General features: G+C 41.9%; 2 protein-coding genes across 2 annotated transcripts in view; both read left to right on the top strand.

Annotated features, from left to right (window-relative positions):
- Nucleotides 1–15,643, top strand: part of LOC144597917 (hippocampus abundant transcript 1 protein) — a 30,437-nt gene extending 14,794 nt beyond the window's left edge. Inside the window, exons 7-12 of the mRNA XM_078407708.1 lie at nucleotides 3,027–3,140; nucleotides 6,037–6,108; nucleotides 6,561–6,673; nucleotides 8,009–8,106; nucleotides 12,800–12,963; nucleotides 14,289–15,643. Of these exons, the coding sequence (XP_078263834.1) occupies nucleotides 3,027–3,140; nucleotides 6,037–6,108; nucleotides 6,561–6,673; nucleotides 8,009–8,106; nucleotides 12,800–12,963; nucleotides 14,289–14,495 (768 nt within the window). The 3' untranslated portion in view covers nucleotides 14,496–15,643. The remainder of the gene's footprint in view (nucleotides 1–3,026; nucleotides 3,141–6,036; nucleotides 6,109–6,560; nucleotides 6,674–8,008; nucleotides 8,107–12,799; nucleotides 12,964–14,288) is intronic.
- Nucleotides 15,644–17,563: 1,920 nt separating this feature from the next.
- The window catches only part of trmt13 (tRNA methyltransferase 13), an 18,169-nt gene continuing 13,597 nt past the window's right edge, over nucleotides 17,564–22,135 (top strand). The window contains exons 1-2 of the mRNA XM_078407705.1: nucleotides 17,564–17,894; nucleotides 21,963–22,009. Of these exons, the coding sequence (XP_078263831.1) occupies nucleotides 17,742–17,894; nucleotides 21,963–22,009 (200 nt within the window). The 5' untranslated portion in view covers nucleotides 17,564–17,741. The remainder of the gene's footprint in view (nucleotides 17,895–21,962; nucleotides 22,010–22,135) is intronic.

Here is a 22,135-nt window from a genome sequence, read left to right as displayed (position 1 = left end):
ATTTAGAAGGATGAGGGGGGATCTTATTGAAACATATAAGATAATTAGGGGATTGGACACATTAGAGGCAGATAACATGTTCCCAATGTTGGGGGAGTCCAGAACAAGGGGCCACAGTTTGAGAATAAGGGGTAGGCCATTTAGAACGGAGATGAGGAAGAACTTTTTCAGTCAGAGGGTGGTGAAGGTGTGGAATTCTCTGCCTCAGAAGGCAGTGGAGGCCAGTTCGTTGGATGCTTTCAAGAGAGAGCTGGATAGAGCTCTTAAGGATAGCGGAGTGAGGGGGTATGGGGAGAAGGCAGGAACGGGGTACTGATTGATAGTGATCAGCCATGATCGCATTGAATGGCGGTGCTGGCTCGAAGGGCTGAATGGCCTACTCCTGCACCTATTGTCTATTGTCTATTGTCTATTGTTTAAAGCCCGTAGCGCTGTGGCCGGTAGCTCTTTGTTTAAAGCCCATAGCACTTGGCTGGTAGCGTTATGTTTAAAGCCCATAGCACTGTGGCTGGTAGCTCTTTGTTTAAAGCCCATAGCACTGTGGCCGGTAGCTCTTTGTTTAAAGGCCGTAACACTCTGGCTGGTAGCACTATGTTTAAAGCCCATAGCACTGTGGCTGGTAGCACTATGTTTAAAGCCTATAGCGCTGTGGCCGGTAGCACTATGTTTAGAACTGGTAGCGCTGCAGCCGGCAGCTCTTTGTTTAAATTCCCACACACTAAGCAGACAGCGCTCAGTTTAAACCTTTGCTCACCAAACCAGCAGCACTGTGTGCAATACCTTTACGTGCCAAGACTGTAGCGTTGTGTATATTGATTTGTGCATTAAGTCTGTAGCGCTGTGTATTGCTTTTCGCACCATTCTGCGGCTGATAGCACTTTGTTCCCAAGGGGGGAGGGGAATGGCTGGGATGCAGTCCCCTGCCATTGGTTATAGTTTGAATTTGGGAGCAGCGCTATTGGCCAGGACTTACCGGCGGTTGTTTCAACAGCTGATTTCTTACCTGTAAGAAGGCAGGCGCCAGTAAGCTAGAAGTTAGTTCATGTCCGAGAGGGGTTCACCGATGGGCTGAGTCGCGATCAGCACCGCGGACTAGGCAGAGAGAGAGAGAGAGAGAGAGATGTGCTGCTGTAAAACGGACCCCGCACATACCAAGACAAGTATTGTTTTTGTTCTCTCTTGCCAATAAAACTGATTTGTAATCAAACAGACAATTGAGGCTTTTTCTGTTCTGCTAGTCAGATCCTTGAACCTGTTCCCTTGAAACACATGCCAAATCTACTGAGAAAGTAATTATGCTGGTGCATTTTCTCGATCACTGTATCGATGTAAAGGGAACAGATTAGATTGGATGCCTACAAGCTTGAATTTATCAACTTATCTATCTGCCATCTCTATAGCAACTCTGCTGATGAGAACAAGGTTGTGTTCTCCCCCCCCCCCCCCTTACTTCCTTATATCAAAAACAAACTATTTTTTCTTGCTGGCATTAAGAGCTCGGTTATTATCCTGACACCGTAACACTGTTCTCGATCTCTTTGCCTTACTTCTTGTCCCAGTTGGAGATCCAGGCAACAACAGTGGTTTCATCGACGAACTGAAAGATTGAGTTACATTGTACTTGACCACACAGGAATGGGTGTACAGGAAGCAGAGCAATGGACTGAGCACAGAACGCTCAAGAGCACCCGTGTAGAGGGTTAGGGTGGTGGAAATGATATGACCAATTCTAACTGACTGAGTCTAGTGGTTCAGAAATCCAGAAGCCTGTTGCAGATGGAGGCCTCAAGATCCAGAAAATTAGGGATGATCTTATTTAGTATGCTGTTGAAGGCTGAGGTGTAGTTGATGAATAACGTACTCTGAAGTGTTTTTAATGTCAAGGTGATCCAGGGCAGATTGAGATTTCCTTGTACAGTACAGGGTCTTCCTTGATAACCTTGGATCTGGACAGTGTCAGTCTCTGTTTATCCAACTTTTCTGGTTCGTATAGATCCTCATTGTCTTTGTTGGAACACAGTTGGCAACATATTTCTTGATAAAACTGGTGATGTGAGGGATACTGAGTCAGACTGGATGAAATGGTCTTGAACATTTACCAGTCCACCAACTCAAGCCTCATCAGACCTCTGGTGTATTACTCTCTTAATAGGTATCTCGCATAAGCTGGCAAAAGAAGCACTGACAGATTATCGGATTGCTTGATACAAGACTGAGGAATGGAGCAGTAGGTGCTCTTGATGGTGGTGTAACAAGAGTGTTTCCACCCTCTGTGGAGCAGGAGGCTTCCGATGGTATTTGGGGACTACATTCCTGAAGATGGCGTTATCGAAGTCACTAGCAATAATGAACAGGACACCTGGGTTCACTCTGACAATAGAGTTGCCGACTGAGTATAATTCGCCCCCTTCCAACATGCCATTAACATGTTGGTAAAAAGATGGTAGAGGTGAATTCCCTCAAATAAGCAGAATTGAACTAAGGCCGTCACATTAGCAAACCACAAACCGTTGACCAAACAGCAGATTTGGTGTTTCCCTTTCAGTATTCTATGTGGTAAATGGAGAAACCCTAAAGAGCAGAGAAGGCCCTGATCTCCCTTTGAAACAGCAGCCTTGCACTAAGCTCTTCAACCTTATTCTCATGTGGTTAAACATTAGCAAGATGTTGGGGGGGTCCAAAATTTTGTTTGTTTGAGCTGCAATTGGACCCCCCCCCCCACAATACCCATGCTTCCCTGTTTCGTTACTACTCACAACTATGTCAGTACTAAAGATTTACTCAGTTCCAGAATGGATAGTTTGGAGAAACGCTCTTTAAAGGCTGTTTTAATTACTGTAAGAGGAGCTTCACATAAATGGCACCATTGCAAGCCTGTTTGGTATTCTCTACCTTCAAATGTGTTTTGCTCTACTCTGGCTGAATGTATCATGAAAGCAATGTAGTTCTCAAACATTTTTTTAAAACTGCTTTGCAGTGAAGGTACTGGTTGAAGCTAATGCCTGTGAATATTTTTTTTACACTAGTCGCTCAAGAAGGTTGGCCAAGATTCAACAGTTCTTCTTATCTGCATTACAGTTTTCCTCTCCTATCTACCAGAAGCGGGGCAGTATTCCAGTTTTTTCCTTTACCTCAGACAGGTATGAATAATATTTTGGAAATCGTAGCCTGCAGACATTCCAGAAACAATTGTTGATCATTAATAATAATGTTTTAACGCTATTCTGAACATGGTTATGTATTTCACAAGTTCCTGTCCAATGAGAACTTGCAGTACAATGAGAAAGAACTAATTCACACCCAACGAATTGGTGCTATAAGTCAACTCAGAACACAGGAACAGGCCCTGTAGCCCACAATGTCCACGCTGAACTTGATGCAAAGTTAAACTAATCTCTGCCCACACGTGATCCACATCCCTCCATTTCCTGCATATTCGTGTGCCCATCCAAAAGCTTCTTAAATGAAACTATAGTACCTGCTTCTACCACCAACCCTGACTGTGTTCCAAGCACCCTTTGCCCTGGAAAAAAATATTACCCCCGAATATCTCCATTCAACATTCCCACACCATAAAGCTATGCTCCCTATAATCTTTGATATGTCCACCCTGAGGAAAAAAAAAATCTGTCTATCCTATCTAACCTCTCATAATTTTATATACTACCATCGTCTCCCCATAGTGTCTGACATTCCAGAGAAAACAATCCAAGTTAGTCCAACCTTACAGCTAATACCTTCCAAACCCAGGCAGCATTCTGCTAAACCTCTCCTGCACCACAACCTCCACATCCTTCCTCTAATGAAGCAATCAGAAGTGCAAATGCGGCCTAACCAATGTACTAACTTGCTGCTATATTTTAAAAAACAATTGATTCCTCAAATACCATTTGTTGCATGTAACATATTGCATTTTACAATGAACTGTAATGCAGCATGACGTGTTCACTGATCGTTTTTGGGTGTTCCCTTTGCAAAAAAGCACACAGACACATTGGGTGACTATTTTGTGGAGCATTTCTATTCAGTCCTATGTTTAGTTTAGAGATACAGTGCAGAAACAGGCCCTTCGGCCCCACCGAGTCCGCCTAGACCAGCGATCCCTGCACATTAACACTACCCTGCACACAGGTCACAGGAACAAAATTTGGACAAAAATTTTACTTCTCTTGTCATCTTAATTTGTCATCCCAATCCAACATTGACATTGACCCCTGTCCTTAATCCTTCATTGCAATGAAGTTCAACAAAGGTTGAAGAATCATCTCTTTTCCCTCCAGTTAGGCACCTTATAGCCTTCTTCAATTTCAGATAATGAGTTGTTTCAATCTTTATTTCACAATTCTCGCAACAGGGACAGAGACCCCTAGTCTTCACCTTTCACCTCATCAGCCGTCGCGTATGGCACATCATCCTCCAACATTTTCACTACCTCTAACGGGATCCCACCACTTGTCATATGTTCCCATTTCCACCCCTTTCTGCAGAGACCATTCACTCTGCAACTCCTGGTTAACTCATCCCTTCCCACCCAAACCATCACCTCCCCAGGTACTTTCCCCTGCAGCACATGTCCCTATACCTCCTCCCTCTGTCCAGGGACCCCGAGAGTCCTTTCAGGTGAGGCAGAGGTTCACTTGTACCCCCTCCAACCTCATCCGCTGTTCTAGGTGCAGACTCCTATATATCAGCGGGACCATGCGCTGACTGGGCCATCGTTATGCTAAGCAACTTCGATCAGTCCGCCTTGGTCTACGCAATATCCCGGTTGCCAAACACTTTAACTCACCTTTCCATTCCCATTTCTGTCCTGGGCCGCCTCCACTGTCAGAGTGAGGCCAAACTTAAATTGGAGGAACAGCACCTATTTTATTTCGGCAGCTTACAACCCAGCGGTATGAATATTGATTTTTCTAACATCAAGTAACCCTTGCATCCCCTCTCTCTCCGTCACTCCCCCACCCTAGTCGGCGTACTAGTTTCACTGTCGTCCTGCTGAGTTTCACTGATTGTATCACTCTTCTCCACGGCTGACAATGGACCATTGTGGGCTCCACTTTTCCTTGATTATCGTTACTGGCTTTGATTTGTCCTTTTGCATACTTTTCATTAATTTATGCCATGTATCTTTTCATATTTCTCGTTTCCCTCTCCCCTGACTGTCTGAAATGTCACCTATTCCTTTTCTCCAGATATACATTAACAATAGGTGCAGGAGTAGGCCATTCGGCCCTTTGAGCCAGCACTGCCATTCAATGTGATCATGGCTGATCATTCACAATCAGTACCCCGTTCCTTCCTTCTCCCCATACCCCGTGATTCCGCTAGCCCTAAGAGCTCTATCCAACTCTCTTTTGAATGCATTGGCGTCCACTGCCTTCCTAGGCAGAGAATTCCATAAATTCACAACTCTGTGTGAAAAAGTTTTTCCTCATCTAAGTTCTAAAATGCCTACCCATTATTCTTAAACTGTGGCCCCTGGTTCTGGACCTGTCCAATTTCCCATGCATCTTCATAGCATCCTCTTCACAGTTCACACTTTAGGATGCTGCCTAAACCATTGAGTTATCTTTACCATCCTCATTAACCTCACTGTTATATCTTATGTCAATTAATCTCTCCTATGATATGCCCTCTGATATTCTTTGTTAGTTCCGGTATTTCTGTCCCTCTCTGTATTGTAAATTGAGTCTTTACATAACTGTTCAGCAACTTTGAACACCAACTCTTTCTCTCCACAGATGCTATCTGGCCCATTTTTATTAAAATTTCCAGCATTCACAATGTCATGCTTTTGAAATAAAACTTGAGTATTCTTCATATAGTGTTGGTGGTTGTTGTTGGTCTATTGCATTCAGTTTATTATCAAATCTATTTTTGTTTGGTCATTTTGCACAAATTCAACAGTAATTAATGATTTTATTCAATTGTAAGACATATATTAACCATTTTTTGTTGTATGAAACAATAACTAAAATAGCATTTAACTTATTAAATTGAAAACAATAGTACATTAATATTTTCTTGGTCTGTTAGGTCATGCGATTTTCAGCAGAAAATGTCACTGTGTTTATAGCTGTCCTTGGAATCCTTTCCATTATCGCACAAGTAAGTGTCCAATTATGATTTTTTTCCCCATCCCTTACTTTATATTTTAAGAATTTCTTAAGATAATTGATATAATTTGCCTCCACATTAATGAAAGGAAGATAACATTAAGCAAGGTATGTAAGCACGCCATGGCTCCCATGATTAAAAGAGGTCATCTTTGTAGATTCCAAAAAGGCTGTGATACATTCTGATAGAATGCTTTCTATGGTGCAATTGTAGAATTTGGAGACATGCCGAACTTCCTCGTCCTCCTGAGGAAGTAGAGATGTCGGTGTGCTTTCTTGGCCGTAGTTTCAATGTGTTTGGTCCAGGACAAATTGTTGATGATTTTTACGCCTAGGGAATCTGAAGTTCTCAATATTTCCCTTCATTGCTTTCTTCTGAACTGTATTTCTAATATTAAGAGCACTCGAGGATTAACATTTGCTGAAACCATTGACTTTTTTCAGACAGCAGTTCTGAGTTTGCTGATGAGATCTATTGGAAACAAAAACACTATTCTGCTTGGGTTAGTATTCCAGATGTTGCAGTTGGCCTGGTATGGCTTTGGCTCTGAACCATGGTATGTAATTTGAATCTTTTCTCTTCCAAAATGTTACATTTAAAAAGATTCTTAATAGTGTTTGGAATATCTCATTATTCTCGCAACACAATTTTAAATTGAAATATGTTGCAGTTGGGAAAAGCACAAATATATCAAAAAAATTACATGCCAATCTGTTTAAGCTACAACATTGGTTTACATATGTGCGAAACAAAATGCAATAGTCAAGGATTAAACAATTCCACCAATGGATCAGAGCAAAGCTCTGCAGTACTGTGACCATATCACAGTGACTACTGTGATAGTAGATAAAAACAGCTGATCGGACAATTAGTGCCAAGTTTATTCCCATCCTCAGTAAAGACAGACTCTGTGTGCTATTGCCAGACATTGCAGAACCATTCGCAACCATACTTTGGCAGAAGTGTCCAGTGGATGATCTATCTTGGCTTCATTCTGAGATTCATACCATCACAGAAGCTGCAGAAGTCAATTCAATTCACTCCACGTGAAATCAAGAAAGGGCTGAGAGCACTGGCTTTGACAAAGACTCTGGGCCCAAACAATACCCCCAACTGGTGCTCACTGTGCTTCTATCGAAGCATTTCCACTACCTTAATTAAATATTGTTGAAAATTACCCTGGGGTATCGTGTTAATAGAAAGGAAAGCCAAACCAACTAAGTATTGCCTGACACTTTTCTCGGTGATCAGCAATGTGATACTTCTGCCTGCAGATCCGTCTCACCATTTACTTGTACACCAATGTTTGAGTTTCACCAGAACTACTTGGCTTTAGATCTCAGTTCAGCCTAGGTCCAAAGGTAGGGTTAGAGTGACTATGTTTGACAAAATAGCATATGGCAGTGTGGGACATCAAGGAGCTCTGGTAAAACAAGTCAATGGGTATCGAGGGGAAAATGTTGCAATGGCTCAAGTCACACTTTGCACAAAAGAAACTGGTTGTTTATTGATTATTGGAGCTTCAAACTTTTTTTTATATGCAATATATTTTCATTTGTGACAATGCAAATTGTATTTTCTTTCTGCCATGTTCCGTACCATTGTTTCTCAGACTGAGTTGTCATTTTTAGTCAGTCTGGAACTGAGGAAGTAAACATAAAAAACAAATTGTTTAAAATGGTAAGACATTGTACTGTTTGGAATTGGATTGCATATTTTTTAACAAAATAAAGTTTTTAATGTAGAAATTGAATTTTTAATCAAGCCCATGTTTATCCTCCATTAGGGATGGCCCTAATCCCATATGCTATCTTTTTTCTGTATTATTTTATTAATTTTCCTTTATTATTACAGAGCTTAACTGTATAACATTATTGTGTGTTGACTGTAGGATGATGTGGGCAGCAGGAGCAGTGGCAGCAATGTCCAGCATCACTTTTCCAGCAGTGAGTGCATTGGTTTCAAGGAATGCTGATTCAGATCAACAAGGTAAAGATTATTTGTCTGTAGGAATAGACACTGTTGTAATCTTTGTGTTAGATGTTTCACTTTAATATAGGTTTTTAAAGAATCTTTCCTTGAGTAACTTTCACAGTCCATTCATCAAGCATTCATAAGATGTTTTGAAATTCAAAATGCCAGTTTTCAAAGTGCACAAAAATCTAAATTTGATTTTGCCATTGGGAACTGTTCTTGTGAGGGGGCATGAACCTTAAGCATTGACTGTTTCTCTTCAAATGTTGCCTGGCCAACCAAGTATTTTCCACCATTTTCTCTTTTTAATTTCAAATTTTCAGCAACTGCAGTTTCTTTTTCCAAATAATTTTTGTCAGAAGACTTCCTGCTTCCTCAGTTTGTCCCAGCAGTTTGTAGGTGTCACGGTGACAGAAATCTTATTTTGCTACCAATTCACAATATGCAGACATTCTCAAAAGATGCACATAGCTACCAGTTATTTAATTGCGACCAGGTCTATGATGGTTCTTTAACTTGCATGAAATTCTGACCACTTTTTACATTGAAACAGGTAGGCTTCTTCCGCATTTTCTGATTTAGAGAAAGTGAACGTTATTCTGTCAAATCAACCTGGGAAGTGCAATTATATATCCTTCAATCAAAGGTAATTGTTAAACAAAAAAAAAATAGGTGCTGGAATTTTTTTTAAATTCCTGGAGGTTTTCGGGGGGGGCAGGTAACATCCATAAGGAAAGGCAGCCAATGCTTATGGTCGATACCCTTCATCAGATGAATTCTCCTTGTAAACTCAAATTGTAATTTTTGTGCACAAAAGCTGACATTCTGAATTGTAAATGCTTTAAAAATAGCTTGATAAAAGTAATAGCTGATGCTAACTGCTCCTGTCAAGAGAAGATTTAAAAAAACACTTTTAAACTGCAACATCTTGCACAATAGATTGTCACAATGCCAAGAAGCAAAGCTAAAACCTTTTTAACGAGAACTTTACTGTTGAATTGGTTTCAGAGGCCATGTAAAAATTAGGAATATATTATCAGATCCTTAGTTTGGTTTGCCATTCACTCAAAACGGATGTTTTCACTTGAACCCGGTTTGTTACTGATATAAACCTGCCTTTTTCTTAAAGCTATTACTTTTATCATTTAAAAGGAAAGCAAGGGTCCCGACCTGAAACATCACCTTTTCATTCCCTCCAAAAATGCTGCCCAACCCAGTGAATTTCAGCACTCCAGCACTTTGTGCTGAACTGTATTTTAATAATTTCCAATTAATCCATGTATTGGATTTCAAATATTTTTATTCATCTAGACTTCCAGAGAATAGCTTGACTATAAAATAATGATGCTGAAGCTTAATTGATACCTGGTGCAGGAATTGGTCAAATTTAATTTAAAACCCAGATCTTTTGAGCTACCAAATTTGAACCCTGACTCAGAGTTATAGAGTCGTAAAGTCAAACAGCGGAAACAGTCATAACGTGGAAACAGGTTCATAGGTCCATCTTGCCCATGCTGAAAAAAATGGTTCCATATAATAATAATAATAATATATTCCTTTATTTGTCCCACACCGGGGAAATTTACAGTGTTACAGCAGCAAAGTGGATAGCAAGAGAGCAAGAGATTATTCATTATAAATAAAAGATACATAAATTGTCATCAGTTTTCTGTGTTCTTAGCTGTTATTGTTCACTCGTCTGCTGGGAGCAGTGCAGGTTGTGCAGTCTCACAGCAGCGGGAAGGAAGGACCTCCTATATCTCTCCTTCACGCACTTGGGGTGAAGGAGTCTGTCACTGAAGGAGCTACTCAGTGCAGTGACAGTGTCCTGCATGGGGTGGGAGTCGTTGTCCAGCAGCGATGTTAGCTTTGCCATCATTTTCCTCTCTCCCACCACCTGCACTGAGTCGAGGGGGCAACCCAGGACAGAGCTGGCCTTCCTGACCAGCTTGTCGAGTCTCTTCCTTTCCGCCGCTGAGATGCTGCTGCTCCAGCAGACCACTCCATAGAAGATGGCCGATGCAACCACCGTGTTCTGCATTATCTGCCACTATTTGTGTTTAAAAAAAAAGTTGCCCCTCAGTTTCATATTAATCATTCCACATTAAACCAATATCCTCTGGTTCTTGATTCCCCTACTCTGGGTAAAGATTATATATCCTCTCATGATCTTATATAAAAGATCACCCCTTATCCCCTTGTGCTTCAAGGAATAAAGTCCTAGCCTGCTCAACCTCTCCCTATAGCTCTGGCCTTCAGTCCTGGCAACATCTGTGTAACTCTCCCCTGCACCCCTTTCTAGATTTACACCATCTTTGCTATAACTCCAAATGTGGCCTCATCAATATCTTGTACAGCTGTATATAACCTGCAGATGTTCGTTTAAACCGAAGATAGACACAAAATGTTGGAGTAACTCAGTGGGACAGGCAGCATCCCTGGGAAGAAGGATTTGGTGACGTTTCGGGTTGAGACCCTTCTTCAGAGGAAAGGGAAAGGGAAATGAGTGATGTAGAGAAATATGGAACAAATGAATGGAAGATATGCAAAAAAGTAACAATGATAAAGGAAACGCCTTTGTTAGCTGTTTGCTAGGTGTGAACAAGAAGCTGGTGCAACTTGAGAGGGAATGCAGGGGTTACTTGAAGTTAGCGAAATATGAGATGTTCCTCCAATTTGTGTTTAGCCTCACTGACAATAGAGGAGGCTAAGGACAGAAAGGTCAGTATGGGAATGGGAAGGGGAATTAAAATGTATGGCAACCCGGGGAGCAGGTAGGTCCAGGTGGACTGAGCAAAGATGTTCAGCGAAACGATCGCCCAGTCTACATTTGCTCTCGCCAATGTTTTAGAGTCCACATCTTGACCAACGGATACAGTAGATGAGGTTGGAGGAGATGCAAGTGAACCTCTGCCTAACCTGAAAGGATTGTTGGGGTCCCAGGATAGAGCCGATGGAGGAGATATAGGGACAGATGTTGCATCTTCTGCAGTTGTAGGGAAAGGTACCTGGGGAGTAAGTGGGAAGGGACAAGTTAACCAGGGAGTTGCGGAGGGAATGGTCTCTGCGGAAGGCGGAAAGGGCTGGAGATGGGAAGATGTGACTAGTGGTGGGATCCCGTTGGAGGTGGAGAATATGTCGGAGGATTATGTGTGGTATGCGACAGCTGATGGAATGAAAGATAAGGACTTGGGGGACTCTGGCCCTGTTGCGACTAGGTGGAGGAGGAGCAAGGGCAGAGCTGCGGGGTACCGAGGAGACAAGTGAGGGCCCCATCTATGATGGGAGAGGGGAACATCCGTACCCTAAAGAATGAGGACATCTCGGTTGTCCTGGTATGGAACGCCTCATCTTGGGCGCAGATGCGGCGTGGACGTAGGAATTGGGAGCAGGGGATAGCGTCTTTGCAGGAAGCAGGGTGGGAAAAAGTGTAGTCGCGATAGTTGTGGGAGTCAGTGGGTTTGTAATAAATGTCCATTACATAACCTCCCAACTTTTATACTCAATACTGAACCACCCTATGACCACCTAGAGTGCGGTCCTTAGCTACTATCTACCTCATTGGAGATGCGCGGGCTATCTTTAAGTGGACTTTACTGGAGTTTATCTTGCACTAAATGTTATTCCCTTTATCATGTATCTGTACACAGTGGATGGCTCGATTACAATCATCTATAGTCTTTCCGCTGACTGATTAGCATGCAACAAAAGCTTTCACTGTGCCTCGGCACACATGACAATAAATTAAACAATACTCCGATGAAAACAAATGTGCTTAACTCCTCCTTGACCATCCTATCTACCTGTGATGCACCTTTAAGGAACTATGTACTTGTACTCCTATACCCCTCTGCTCTACAACACTACTCGGAGCCCTGCCATTCACTGTGAAGGTCCTGCCCTGGTATGACTTCCCAAAATGCAACACCTTGCACTTATCTGTATTAAACTCCATTAACCATTCCTCAGCCCACCTGCCAACTGATCAAGATCGTGCTGCAATTTTTGATAATCTTCTTCGCTGATTACGATGCCACCCACTTAAATGTCATCTGCAAACTTACTAATCATGCCTTGTACATTCTCATCCAAACCGTTGACATAAACCATGAATAGCAATGAGCCAGCACTGATCCCTGAGGCACACCACTAGCCACAGGCCTCCAGTCTGAAAAACGATCTTTTACCATCTATCTTCTGGTTCCTTTCATTAGCCCATTTTCTAGCCTGTTGGCTAACTCTCTGAATATCATGCTATCTAATCTTCCAGAGCAGCCTACCATGCGTAACCTTATCAAATGTCTTGCTGAAGTCCATATGGACGACATCTACGGCTTTGCCCTCATCAACCTTTTTAGTTACCTACTCAAAAAACGTCATCAGATTTGTGAGACACGATCTCCTGTGTACAAAACTGTGGTGACTCTCGCTCATCAGCCCGTCTATCCAAATGTATCTTATCCCTCAGAATACACTCCAGTAACGTGCCAACCACAGACATTAGGCCCTACGGTCTATACTTTCTAAGCTTTTCCTTGCAACCCTTCTTAAATTGAAGCACATTAGCCTGTTTTCTGGCAACTCCCTCATACCTAATGATGATTCATATATCTCAGCCTGCAATTTCTTCTCTAGCTTCCCACAGTGTCTTCAGATATATCTGATCTGGCCTCAGAGATTTATCCTCCTTCATTGCAATTGTTTACAGGAGTCGTTCAAGGAATGGTCACAGGGATTCGAGGTTTGTGTAATGGCCTGGGGCCTGCACTTTATGGATTTATATTCTATATTTTTCATGTTGAACTAAACGAATCACTGGAGAATGGCGCTGGTTCATCTGACCATAAGAAAACTGAAATTCATTCTCAGCAGGTAGAGTATGAGTGCTTCTATCAATTGTGTACTTTTGTTTGTGTGTTTTTGGGGTTGTGTCATTTTAATGCCTATTTAATGCTTTTATTGTTGGACTGTGGGTGACTGAATTTCGTCCAATATTGGATGACAAATAAAGCTATCTTGAATCTTGAAATACAGATCATCATAAAACTATCATCTGCACTCTTTGATTTCCTTGATTAATAACCTATTAATGGTTTACAGTCAGCCATTGTCGTTTTTATATAAAACAGTCAATGCACAAATACTGTTTTAATATACTGTGGGGAATGTGTTTTGTGTTAGGATATACATATTCTTTTAGACCTCAAAGGTAGACACAAAATGTTGGCGTAACTCAGCGGGACAGACAGCATCTCTGGAGTATAAGAAGATAACTGCAGATGCTGGTACAAATTGAAGGTTTTTATTCACAAAATGCTAGAGTAACTCAGCAGGTCAGGCAGCATCTCGGGAGAGAAGGAATGGGTAACGTTTCAGGTCGAGACCCTTCTAGAGAGAGGGAATCTGTGATGTTTTGGGTCGATCTCACCCACCCCACTGCTGCTGATGAGCTTACCCAAAACAGGGAGCTCCCATTTTCCTACAAGCCAAATCATTCTATATTCTGTATCAAAGATCGGCCGATGGAAGTATCCTGTTGTCTGCAGTTAATGAAAGCCATGTATTTCTTGATTGTTTCCAGTTTCAAAGTGATAATCTAGAGGCAAAATCATGTTTAAAGTTTTTGAACTCAGCATTAATGACAGGGTTCCTGAAGCTATCCAACTTCTGTACTTACCTAATTGTTGTATTCTGACTGCTATCTATATATATATATTTTTAAATAATTAGAATATTCTAGAGGTTTTTTGTTGCCTAGTTTAGATTAGGAGAGCCAAGTATTTGAAGAGGGCCCAAGAAATTGACTTTGAGTTTTTGACAATCTGGTAAGAAGGTAACTGGATGAATGTGAAAAGAAAATGAAAGGGAATTTGATTCTTTTGCCCCCCCCCCCCCCCCCCCCCCCTTTATGCTTTGCTGTAGGTATCAACTCTGCATGCAGTTCCATGAATACCAATCACACGTTTTAAGAACTGGAAAATGGGAAACTGCTGGGTTTTTTTTAATTTGAAAATCAGGGTGTACACTTAGCAGAATTGTGGAAAAGTTTGATTTTATCCTTGTTAAGTATGCACAAGATGTTCCCTGGGTTTTGGACAGAAACAAAACATTGCAATAGTTTGTGTAGCGTTTACGTAGAGATGTTTGTATTGATTTTGATAGAAGTTTCTATTCTAAAGTGTTTTTGTTTTAAACAGAATACAATAATTCCTGGACCACCGTTCTTATTTGGAGCATGCTCGGTATTGCTGGCTTTACTTGTTGCCTTCTTCATCCCAGAGCACAGAAACATGTCTGCAAGATCCAGCAGCTGGAAGAAACATGCTGGTAACCATGGCCATGCACACAATCCACAGCTCCCTTCTGAAGCTAAAGAACCTCTACTTCAGGATACTAGTGTATGACATCAGTTTATTGCAATACCTAGCTACTTCAGATGAACACTGAAAATATACTGAGTACATATTTTAAGAAACTATTGTGGACCTGAAACAATACAGTATTTTCTGAATCCAGTTTTTTGGGCATTGCAACTCAGGATTGTATTGATCCCTTCAAGACGACAAGCGTGTTGTAGGAATGCAGTTATAAGGGAAGGTTGGCTGCATTTTAAAAGCTGCTAGGTGACATATTTTCCTAGGAGGCTTCTTTTATTGGGGGATATTGACCTGATGCTGCTCCAGTTCCCCATGACATGACTGAAGTGTAAATTGTGCCATGTGAAAGAAAATCATTAAACACAATGTGTTAGTGTGGGTCTGTATTATTTTAAAATGTGATGAAGATTAATGACTGCGTTGGACTTAAAATTGTAGTCAGCCTTTTCCCCCAATGCTCTGGTGCTCTGCTGGATATGGATCTAGCCTCAACGCTTATGTCGCAATGAGACTGATCCAAGATGAATTTGTACTTCATTTTAATTTGGGCACAAGAGTGGTTAGAAATTTGAGCCTTAAATGTTGTAGAAAGACTTGAATACAAAGTAAAATCTGGTTGTGACAATGTATCTGCAAGTATTCAAGGCAGCATGCAATTTGGAAATTAATGCACTGCATGCTGTCTTATTCATTTTTATTCCTGTACATACCCAAAACGTTTCACATCAAGCAGATTTTTAAATTAACGTTTAGTTTAACTAATTCATTCAGCTACATATCAGTATCACGTTCATGAGAATCTTTCAGCCTGGAATTAGTGCTGGAACTCCCTGCTCTTGTGGACTGAGTGAAACGTGCGCTTCGGCAAGCTATCTTAAAAGGCAGTTTGCCTTAAATGCTTGTGTGTTTACTTGGGGTATTGTTAATGTGACAGATTTTGCCATTTAAATTAATATTTTTACTGCCACATTTTTCCCTGCCTTTATTTTCTGTGCTTTTATTGCTGTTGTAATGAGTGCTATTTGACTCCAAACAGGTACAAAACATGACCTTCAGAACTGCAGCCTTGAGAATTATATTTTGTATATTACTGTTCTATTATAGTGGCCTTTTTAGCAATATGATCCATTTTGTGGTAAATAGAATTAATCACTATGTCAAATTTGCTACATTGCCTGTTCTTTGAATAAAATACATTGTTTGATGTTTTACATGAAGCAATGCATCAAAAATAATTTCTGAAAACATTTCATTTTCTGGTGTCTTATCACTTGAACCCAATTTCCAAAAAAGGTGTTTATATTTGATTATTAATTTTAGTACTTTACTGGAAACTATGGTAAATCAATGAATAGTCATGCATGAAATGATCATTGTGATTATTATTAAATAAGTGCCAACTGATAAACAATTGCAGTATACATAACCCAGTAGATAACTCTGGGGTACAGCTGGGAAGATGAAAGAGCCATAGCAATGGAAAGAAAAGGGACACCAAATACAAAATTAGAAAGCAATGCTGAATACAAATAATTAGGTCAAATCTCAGCTGAAGGATGCCAAAGCCTTGGAGGTTTTTCCCCAGAGCCCTGGAGAGTTTATCACAGCAATATCAGGGGTGAGAGACTTGAATTTTGTGAAGGGATTGGGAAAGCTCGCAGGATTTGCCTTGGACTGGCAAAGGGTAAAGAGAGCACTGAAAATTAGAAATTTTACCAAAGCAGACAGGAAAACTATTTTCTCAAGCAAATGAGTCAATATCCAAAGGTCATATGTTTAAAGTAAACTGCATAAGAATTAATACGGAATAATGATAATGTTCTATTCTCCAACTCTGTCACATACTCAAAGGATTGTACAACTAAGGTAAAATATTCCATAGTAATTTTTCAAAGAGTAATGGGTGCTCCCTGACTTGCTGAAATTTTCCAGTATTTGCTGGTTTTGATTTTGCCACCAAATAACTTTTCCTCCCCAGATAACATTACGAAGGGACAGTGCATTCCGACCACAACCTGACAACCACTCCACTCGGTATTTGATATTGGTTTATTATTGTCACGTGTGCAGAGATACAGTGAAAGTTTTTGATTTGTGTGCTGTCCAATTACAGGAATCCAATACATGAATACAATCAAGTTATAAGCAAATACAACAGGTATTTGCAAATACAAGAGAAAAATAGCAGAGTGCAGAATATAGCTTTCTGCATTGTGGCATTACAGTTCCAGAGAAAAAGAGGGGACCTCATTGAAACCTATTGAACAGTGAAAGGCTTGGATAGTGTGGATGTGGAGAGGATGTTTCCACTAGTGGAAGAGTCTTGGACGAGAGGTCATGTCCTCAGAATTAAAGGACATTCCTTTAGGAAGGAGATGAGGAGAAACTTCAACAGACTTGAGTCCACACAAATGTGACCTTTGCGACAGAGACTGTCACTCACGCATTGATTGGTCTCTTCAACCACAAGCGACGCTGCTCTAGCCGAAGTGTAGAGCAAGCAGTCAACGCATCACCCATGGTCAGGGTCTAAGAAGGGAGAGATGTTATCTGTGTCTCTGTCTTCACATATAATCACCGTCACTGGTTGTTGCATATGTTAGGAGGGTTATGTGCCAAGTCGCAATTAAATATTAAAATGGGCCTTAAAGGTCAACGGCTCAAAATCGATTGTTTCCAACTTGGTCTTGAAGGTCTTAATGTCAATAGTCGTTTATTTGTCACGTACACATAAATGTGTAGTGAAATGAATGAAAATGTCGGGTGCAGTGTGAATGTCATGGTGGAAATGATTCCATTCGCAAATTGTCTTTGGGTACAGTGAAGATCTAACAGCCTTTACTTGTTGGGATGATGTTATATTTAAAAAAAACCCGATTGTCTGGATGAATTTGGATGGCGGAACTTGATAGGCAATAGGTGCAGGAGTAGGCCATTCGGCCCTTCGAGCCAGCGCCGCCATTCAATGTCACTGGCTCCTCGAGGTCCATTATCTCATCGTCTGCGGCCGGTTGCGTTCAAACTTGGCGCCTCCGCCTCGCGCGGACCCCAGCCAGCCGTTGATCTGCGGCGCAGGCGCACTGGCTCAGCGGCCCGGCCCTCAGCGCCATGGCGGGCGAGTGAAACCGCTGCCTGGCCGTGAATTGTGAACCCCGGGTTTCGTCGCCCGTTCTCCCGTGGTGTTTTTGTTTTGGGGGGTTTTTGACGGCGAAGAGCGGCCTGTTTCTCGCCCACGTCCTCCGGAGAAAGGACGTGGCCCTGCCCCGCGCCAGCATGGACGGCGGGGCGCCTGCGGACGGCATCGCGGCGCCTCTGCCTGGAAGATGCGGCTACTTCGTGGCGAAGAAAAAGAGATATTGCAAAATGATCGTCGCCCGAGGGAAGCTGTTCTGCGGGGAACATGCCAATGCAGCACCGAATCGCGACGTATGCCATTTCTTCAGTGAATTGCGAATTTGGCATTTGAAGTTGGAAAGCTTTTCCGTTGGCATTTGTTGGTTTCGCCTTAGTCGCGTTTCTCTGAAACGTCGCATTGTTGAATGAGTTACACCTTTGTTTCACGAGTTACCTGTTTAGTTCATGAGTTGTCTCGTAGCTATCGGTTGTCGAGGTGGAAGATGCTTACCTGACTGTTCAACATAACCAACAAAAGGACACACATAGATGGGGCCCATGCGTGCGCCATACCTTTAACTTAAAGAGGAGTCAAAAAGAGAGGTTGTTGAGGTTGAGGACAAATTAAGTCGGGTGGAGGAGAGTGTTAGTAGAGGGAAACATGATTGGGTCTCTGTTTAAAGAAGGCGACCTTGAGTCTGGAGGCATAAAAGGACTGGGCGTAGATTTTGCAAGTCGTTGAAGGGCATGTGAGGGGTCTCAGATGTACCAAGATAAACTCATCTGCTTGCACATAATCCATAATCCTCCCTTTCCTGAATATCTATGTGTCTAACTACAAGTCTCTTAAACATCGTATCTGCCTTCATCACCCCTGGCAGCGTGTTCCAGGTACCCACCACCCACACTGTGTGTAAAAATAAAACATGCTCTGCACATCTTTAAACTTTCCCCTCTCATCTTAAAGATCTGTCCACTAGTCTTTAATATTTTCATCCTGGGAAAAAGGTTCAGACTGCCCTATTCATATCTCATAATTTCATATATTTCTATCAGGTCTCCCCTCAACCTCTGGCATTATAGAGAAAACAATCTAATTCTGTCCAATCTCTCCTCATAGCTGATACCCTCTAATCCAGGCATCACTCTGGTGAACCTGTTCTGCACCCTCTCCAAAGGTTCCACATCCTCCTTGTAACGGGACGACCAGAACTGCGCACAATATGCCAAATATGTAAGCAAAGTCCCATAAAAGAGCACCATGACTTGCTCTTTTACTCATTCCCTGGGAAAAAGGGAATTAGGGGCTAGAGAGTTTCAGTCTCACAATAATTATGCATTTTTTTCTGCCGTATTTTCAGCAAATACTAAAGACTGTATATTACAGAGAGCATCATTGCACAAGCATCAATAAAAGTGATTTGTGTCAATTTCAATGGGCAACCACGGTGAAACTGAAGACAGGATATGATGTGATTACTGCAAGGACGTTACATTGAAGCAATTTTTACCTTCAACCTTTTTTTGCGAGACAGTTGTATTTTAGATTTTAGAGATACAGTGCGGAAGCAGGCCCTTCGGCCCATCGAGTCTGTGCCGACCAATGATCCCCATACACCAGCACTATCCTATACACTAGGGACAATTTACAATTTTACTGAAGCCAATTAACCTACAATCCTGCATGTCTTTGGAGAGCGGGAGGAAACCAGGAAAAAAATCCACACGGTTCATGGAGAACATACAAACCTCAGGATCGAACCCAGGCCTTTGGCGCTGTAAGGCAGCAACTAGAATCATAGAGTGACACAGTAGTATAAGAAAATAACTGCAGATGCTGGTACAAATCGATTTATTCACAAAATGCTGGAGTAACTCAGCAGGTCAGGCAGAATCTCGGGAGAGAAGGAATGGGTGACGTTTCGGGTCGAGACGTCTGAAGAAGGGTCTCGACCCGAAACGTCACCCATTCCTTCTCTCCCGAGATGCTGCCTGACCTGCTGAGTTACTCCAGCATTTTGTGAATAAATCATAGAGTGACACAGTGTTGAAACAGGCCCTTTGGCCCAACTTGCCCACACCGGCGAATATGTCCCAGCTACACTAGTCGCACCTACCCGTGTTTGGTCCATATCCCTCAAAACCCGTCCTATCCATGTACTTGTCTAACTGTTTCTTAAAAGTTGTGATAGTCCCAGCCTCAACTACCTCTTTTGGCAGCTTGCTCTGTCCGCCTACCACCCTTTGATAAAGTTACCCCAGGCTCCTATTAAATCTTTTCCCCTTAAACCTATGTCCTCTGACCCTCGATTCACCTACTCTGGGCAAGAGACTGCATCTAATTTTTCAGGGATTGGACAGGCCAAATGCAGGGAAAATGTTCCCGATGTTGGGGGAGTCCAGAACCAGGGGTCACAGTTTATGAATAAGGGGTAGGCCATTTAGGACTGAGATGAGGAAAAGCTTTTTCACCCAGAGAGTTTTGAGTCTGTAGAATTCTCTGCCACAGAAGGCAGTGGAGGCCAATTCATTGGATATTTTCAAGAGAGTTAGATTTAGCTCTCAGGGCTAACAGAATCAAGGGATATGGGGAGAAAGCAGAAACGGGGTACTGACTTTGGATGATCAGCCATGATCATATTGAATGGCGGTGCTGGCTCGAAGGGCTAAATGGCCTATTCCTGCACCTATTTTCTATGTTACCTGATCTATTCCTCTCATGATTTTATACACTACCACTGTTTTTGTTGTTGACAGTTGTTTTTCTGCTTGTTAATTTGTAAAGTAACTTTTAAGTGATTCTCTCATCCCATTCGTAATCGAATAATGACCTCTTTGGCCTTCATAATACAAATAATGTTCCTATTTCAACAATTACATTATATCCAATTCGTGGTTATGGAAATGATGGTAGCAGAATCACCAAAAGACATAGGTGTAGGCCACCAGACCATTAAGTTTACTCCGCCCTTCAATCATGCCTGATCTATTTTTCAGTCCCAATCTCCCTGTAACCTTTGACACTCTTACCAATGAAGAATCTATCCATCCCTGCTTCAAATATACCCAATGACTGCCTCCACAGCAGTCTGTGGCAATGAATCCACGGATTCACCACCCTATGGCTAAAGAAATTCCTTTCTAAGGTACATCCTTTTATACTGAAACTGTGAAAACCTCCATTCCATGATCCGCTCTGTCTAGGCCTTTCATTATCTGGTAGCTTTCAATGAGATTCCAGCCTCATTCTTCTAAACTCCAGCAAGTACAGGCCCAGAGCCTTCAAATGCTGTTCATATGTCAACCCAATCATCCCCAGGATCGTTCTTAGAAATCTTCTTTGGACTTTTTCCAAAGCCAGCACATTCTCGGATATGGGGCGCACAACTGCTCACAATATTCCAAATATGGCCTCTCCAGCGTCTGATAAAACCTCAGCATTACATCCTTGCTTTTATATTCTATTCCCCTTGAAATGAATGCTAGCATTGCATTTGCCCTCCTTGTCGCTGACTCAACCTGCAAATTAATCTTTTGGGAATTCTGCATCAGCACTCCCAAGTCCCATTGCACCTCCGATTTCTGAATCCTCTCCCCATTTAGAAAGTAGTCTATGCCTTTTGTCCCCTTTTACCAAAGTGCATAACCATACACTTTGCTACTCTGCATTCCGTTTACACTTCTTTGCCCATTCTCCCAACCTGTCCTGGTCCTGCAGCCTTACTGCTTCCTCAGTGCTACTTGCCCCATCCACCTACCTCCGTATCACGTGTAAACCTGGCCACAAAGCCATCAATACCGACTCCGACTAGTTACCGGCAGCCAACCAGAAAAAGCACCCTTTATTCCCACTCTGCCTTCTGACAGTCAGCTAATCTTCTGTAGTCCATGCAGTCCAGGTGACTCATCCACCTTCAGACCTTTGCTTCCCATGTACCACCTCAGTAATAGTGACTGCACTCACTTCTGTCACCTGACTCTCTTAAATTTCTGGCACTTTGCTGGTGTCTTCCACTGTGAAGACTGATGCAAAAACTTGTTGAGTTCACCCGCCATATCTTTGTTCCCCATAGCTACTTCTCCAGTGTAACGTTCCAGTGGTCCAATGTCCACTCTTGCCTCTCTTTTACTCTTTATATATCTGGAAAAAACATTTGGAATCATCTTTTATAATATTGGCTGGTTTACCCTCATATTTCATCTTTTTCCCCTTATTTTTTAGTTGTCTTCTGTTGGTTTTTAAAAGCTTCCCAATACTCTAGCTTCCCACTAATCTTTGCCATGTAGATGCCATAATTAGAAACTTCAGAAAGATGAATATTAAAGAAGTTGTTTCATGAATAACATTCACAACTGTGTTGATTGTTAATTTGCTTCCAGGATGAAAGCCAACCGAAAAGAATACCATGCCCACTTGACCCAAAGCAGTAAGTAAAAGAAGCAGAAATTGCCTTATATGTTTTGTTTATTTTAAAGACGTGGAACTGCATTGGACATTACTGGAGATGTGTAACAGCTGAGCTAGTGAGTTTCAAGCCAGCGAGCAGAGCAGC

The sequence above is a fragment of the Rhinoraja longicauda genome, chromosome 11 (assembly GCF_053455715.1).
Source record: "Rhinoraja longicauda isolate Sanriku21f chromosome 11, sRhiLon1.1, whole genome shotgun sequence".
Lineage (NCBI taxonomy): Eukaryota > Metazoa > Chordata > Chondrichthyes > Rajiformes > Arhynchobatidae > Rhinoraja > Rhinoraja longicauda.
Note: the sequence above shows the minus strand (reverse complement) of the source record. Positions and strands in the feature narration are given on the sequence as shown.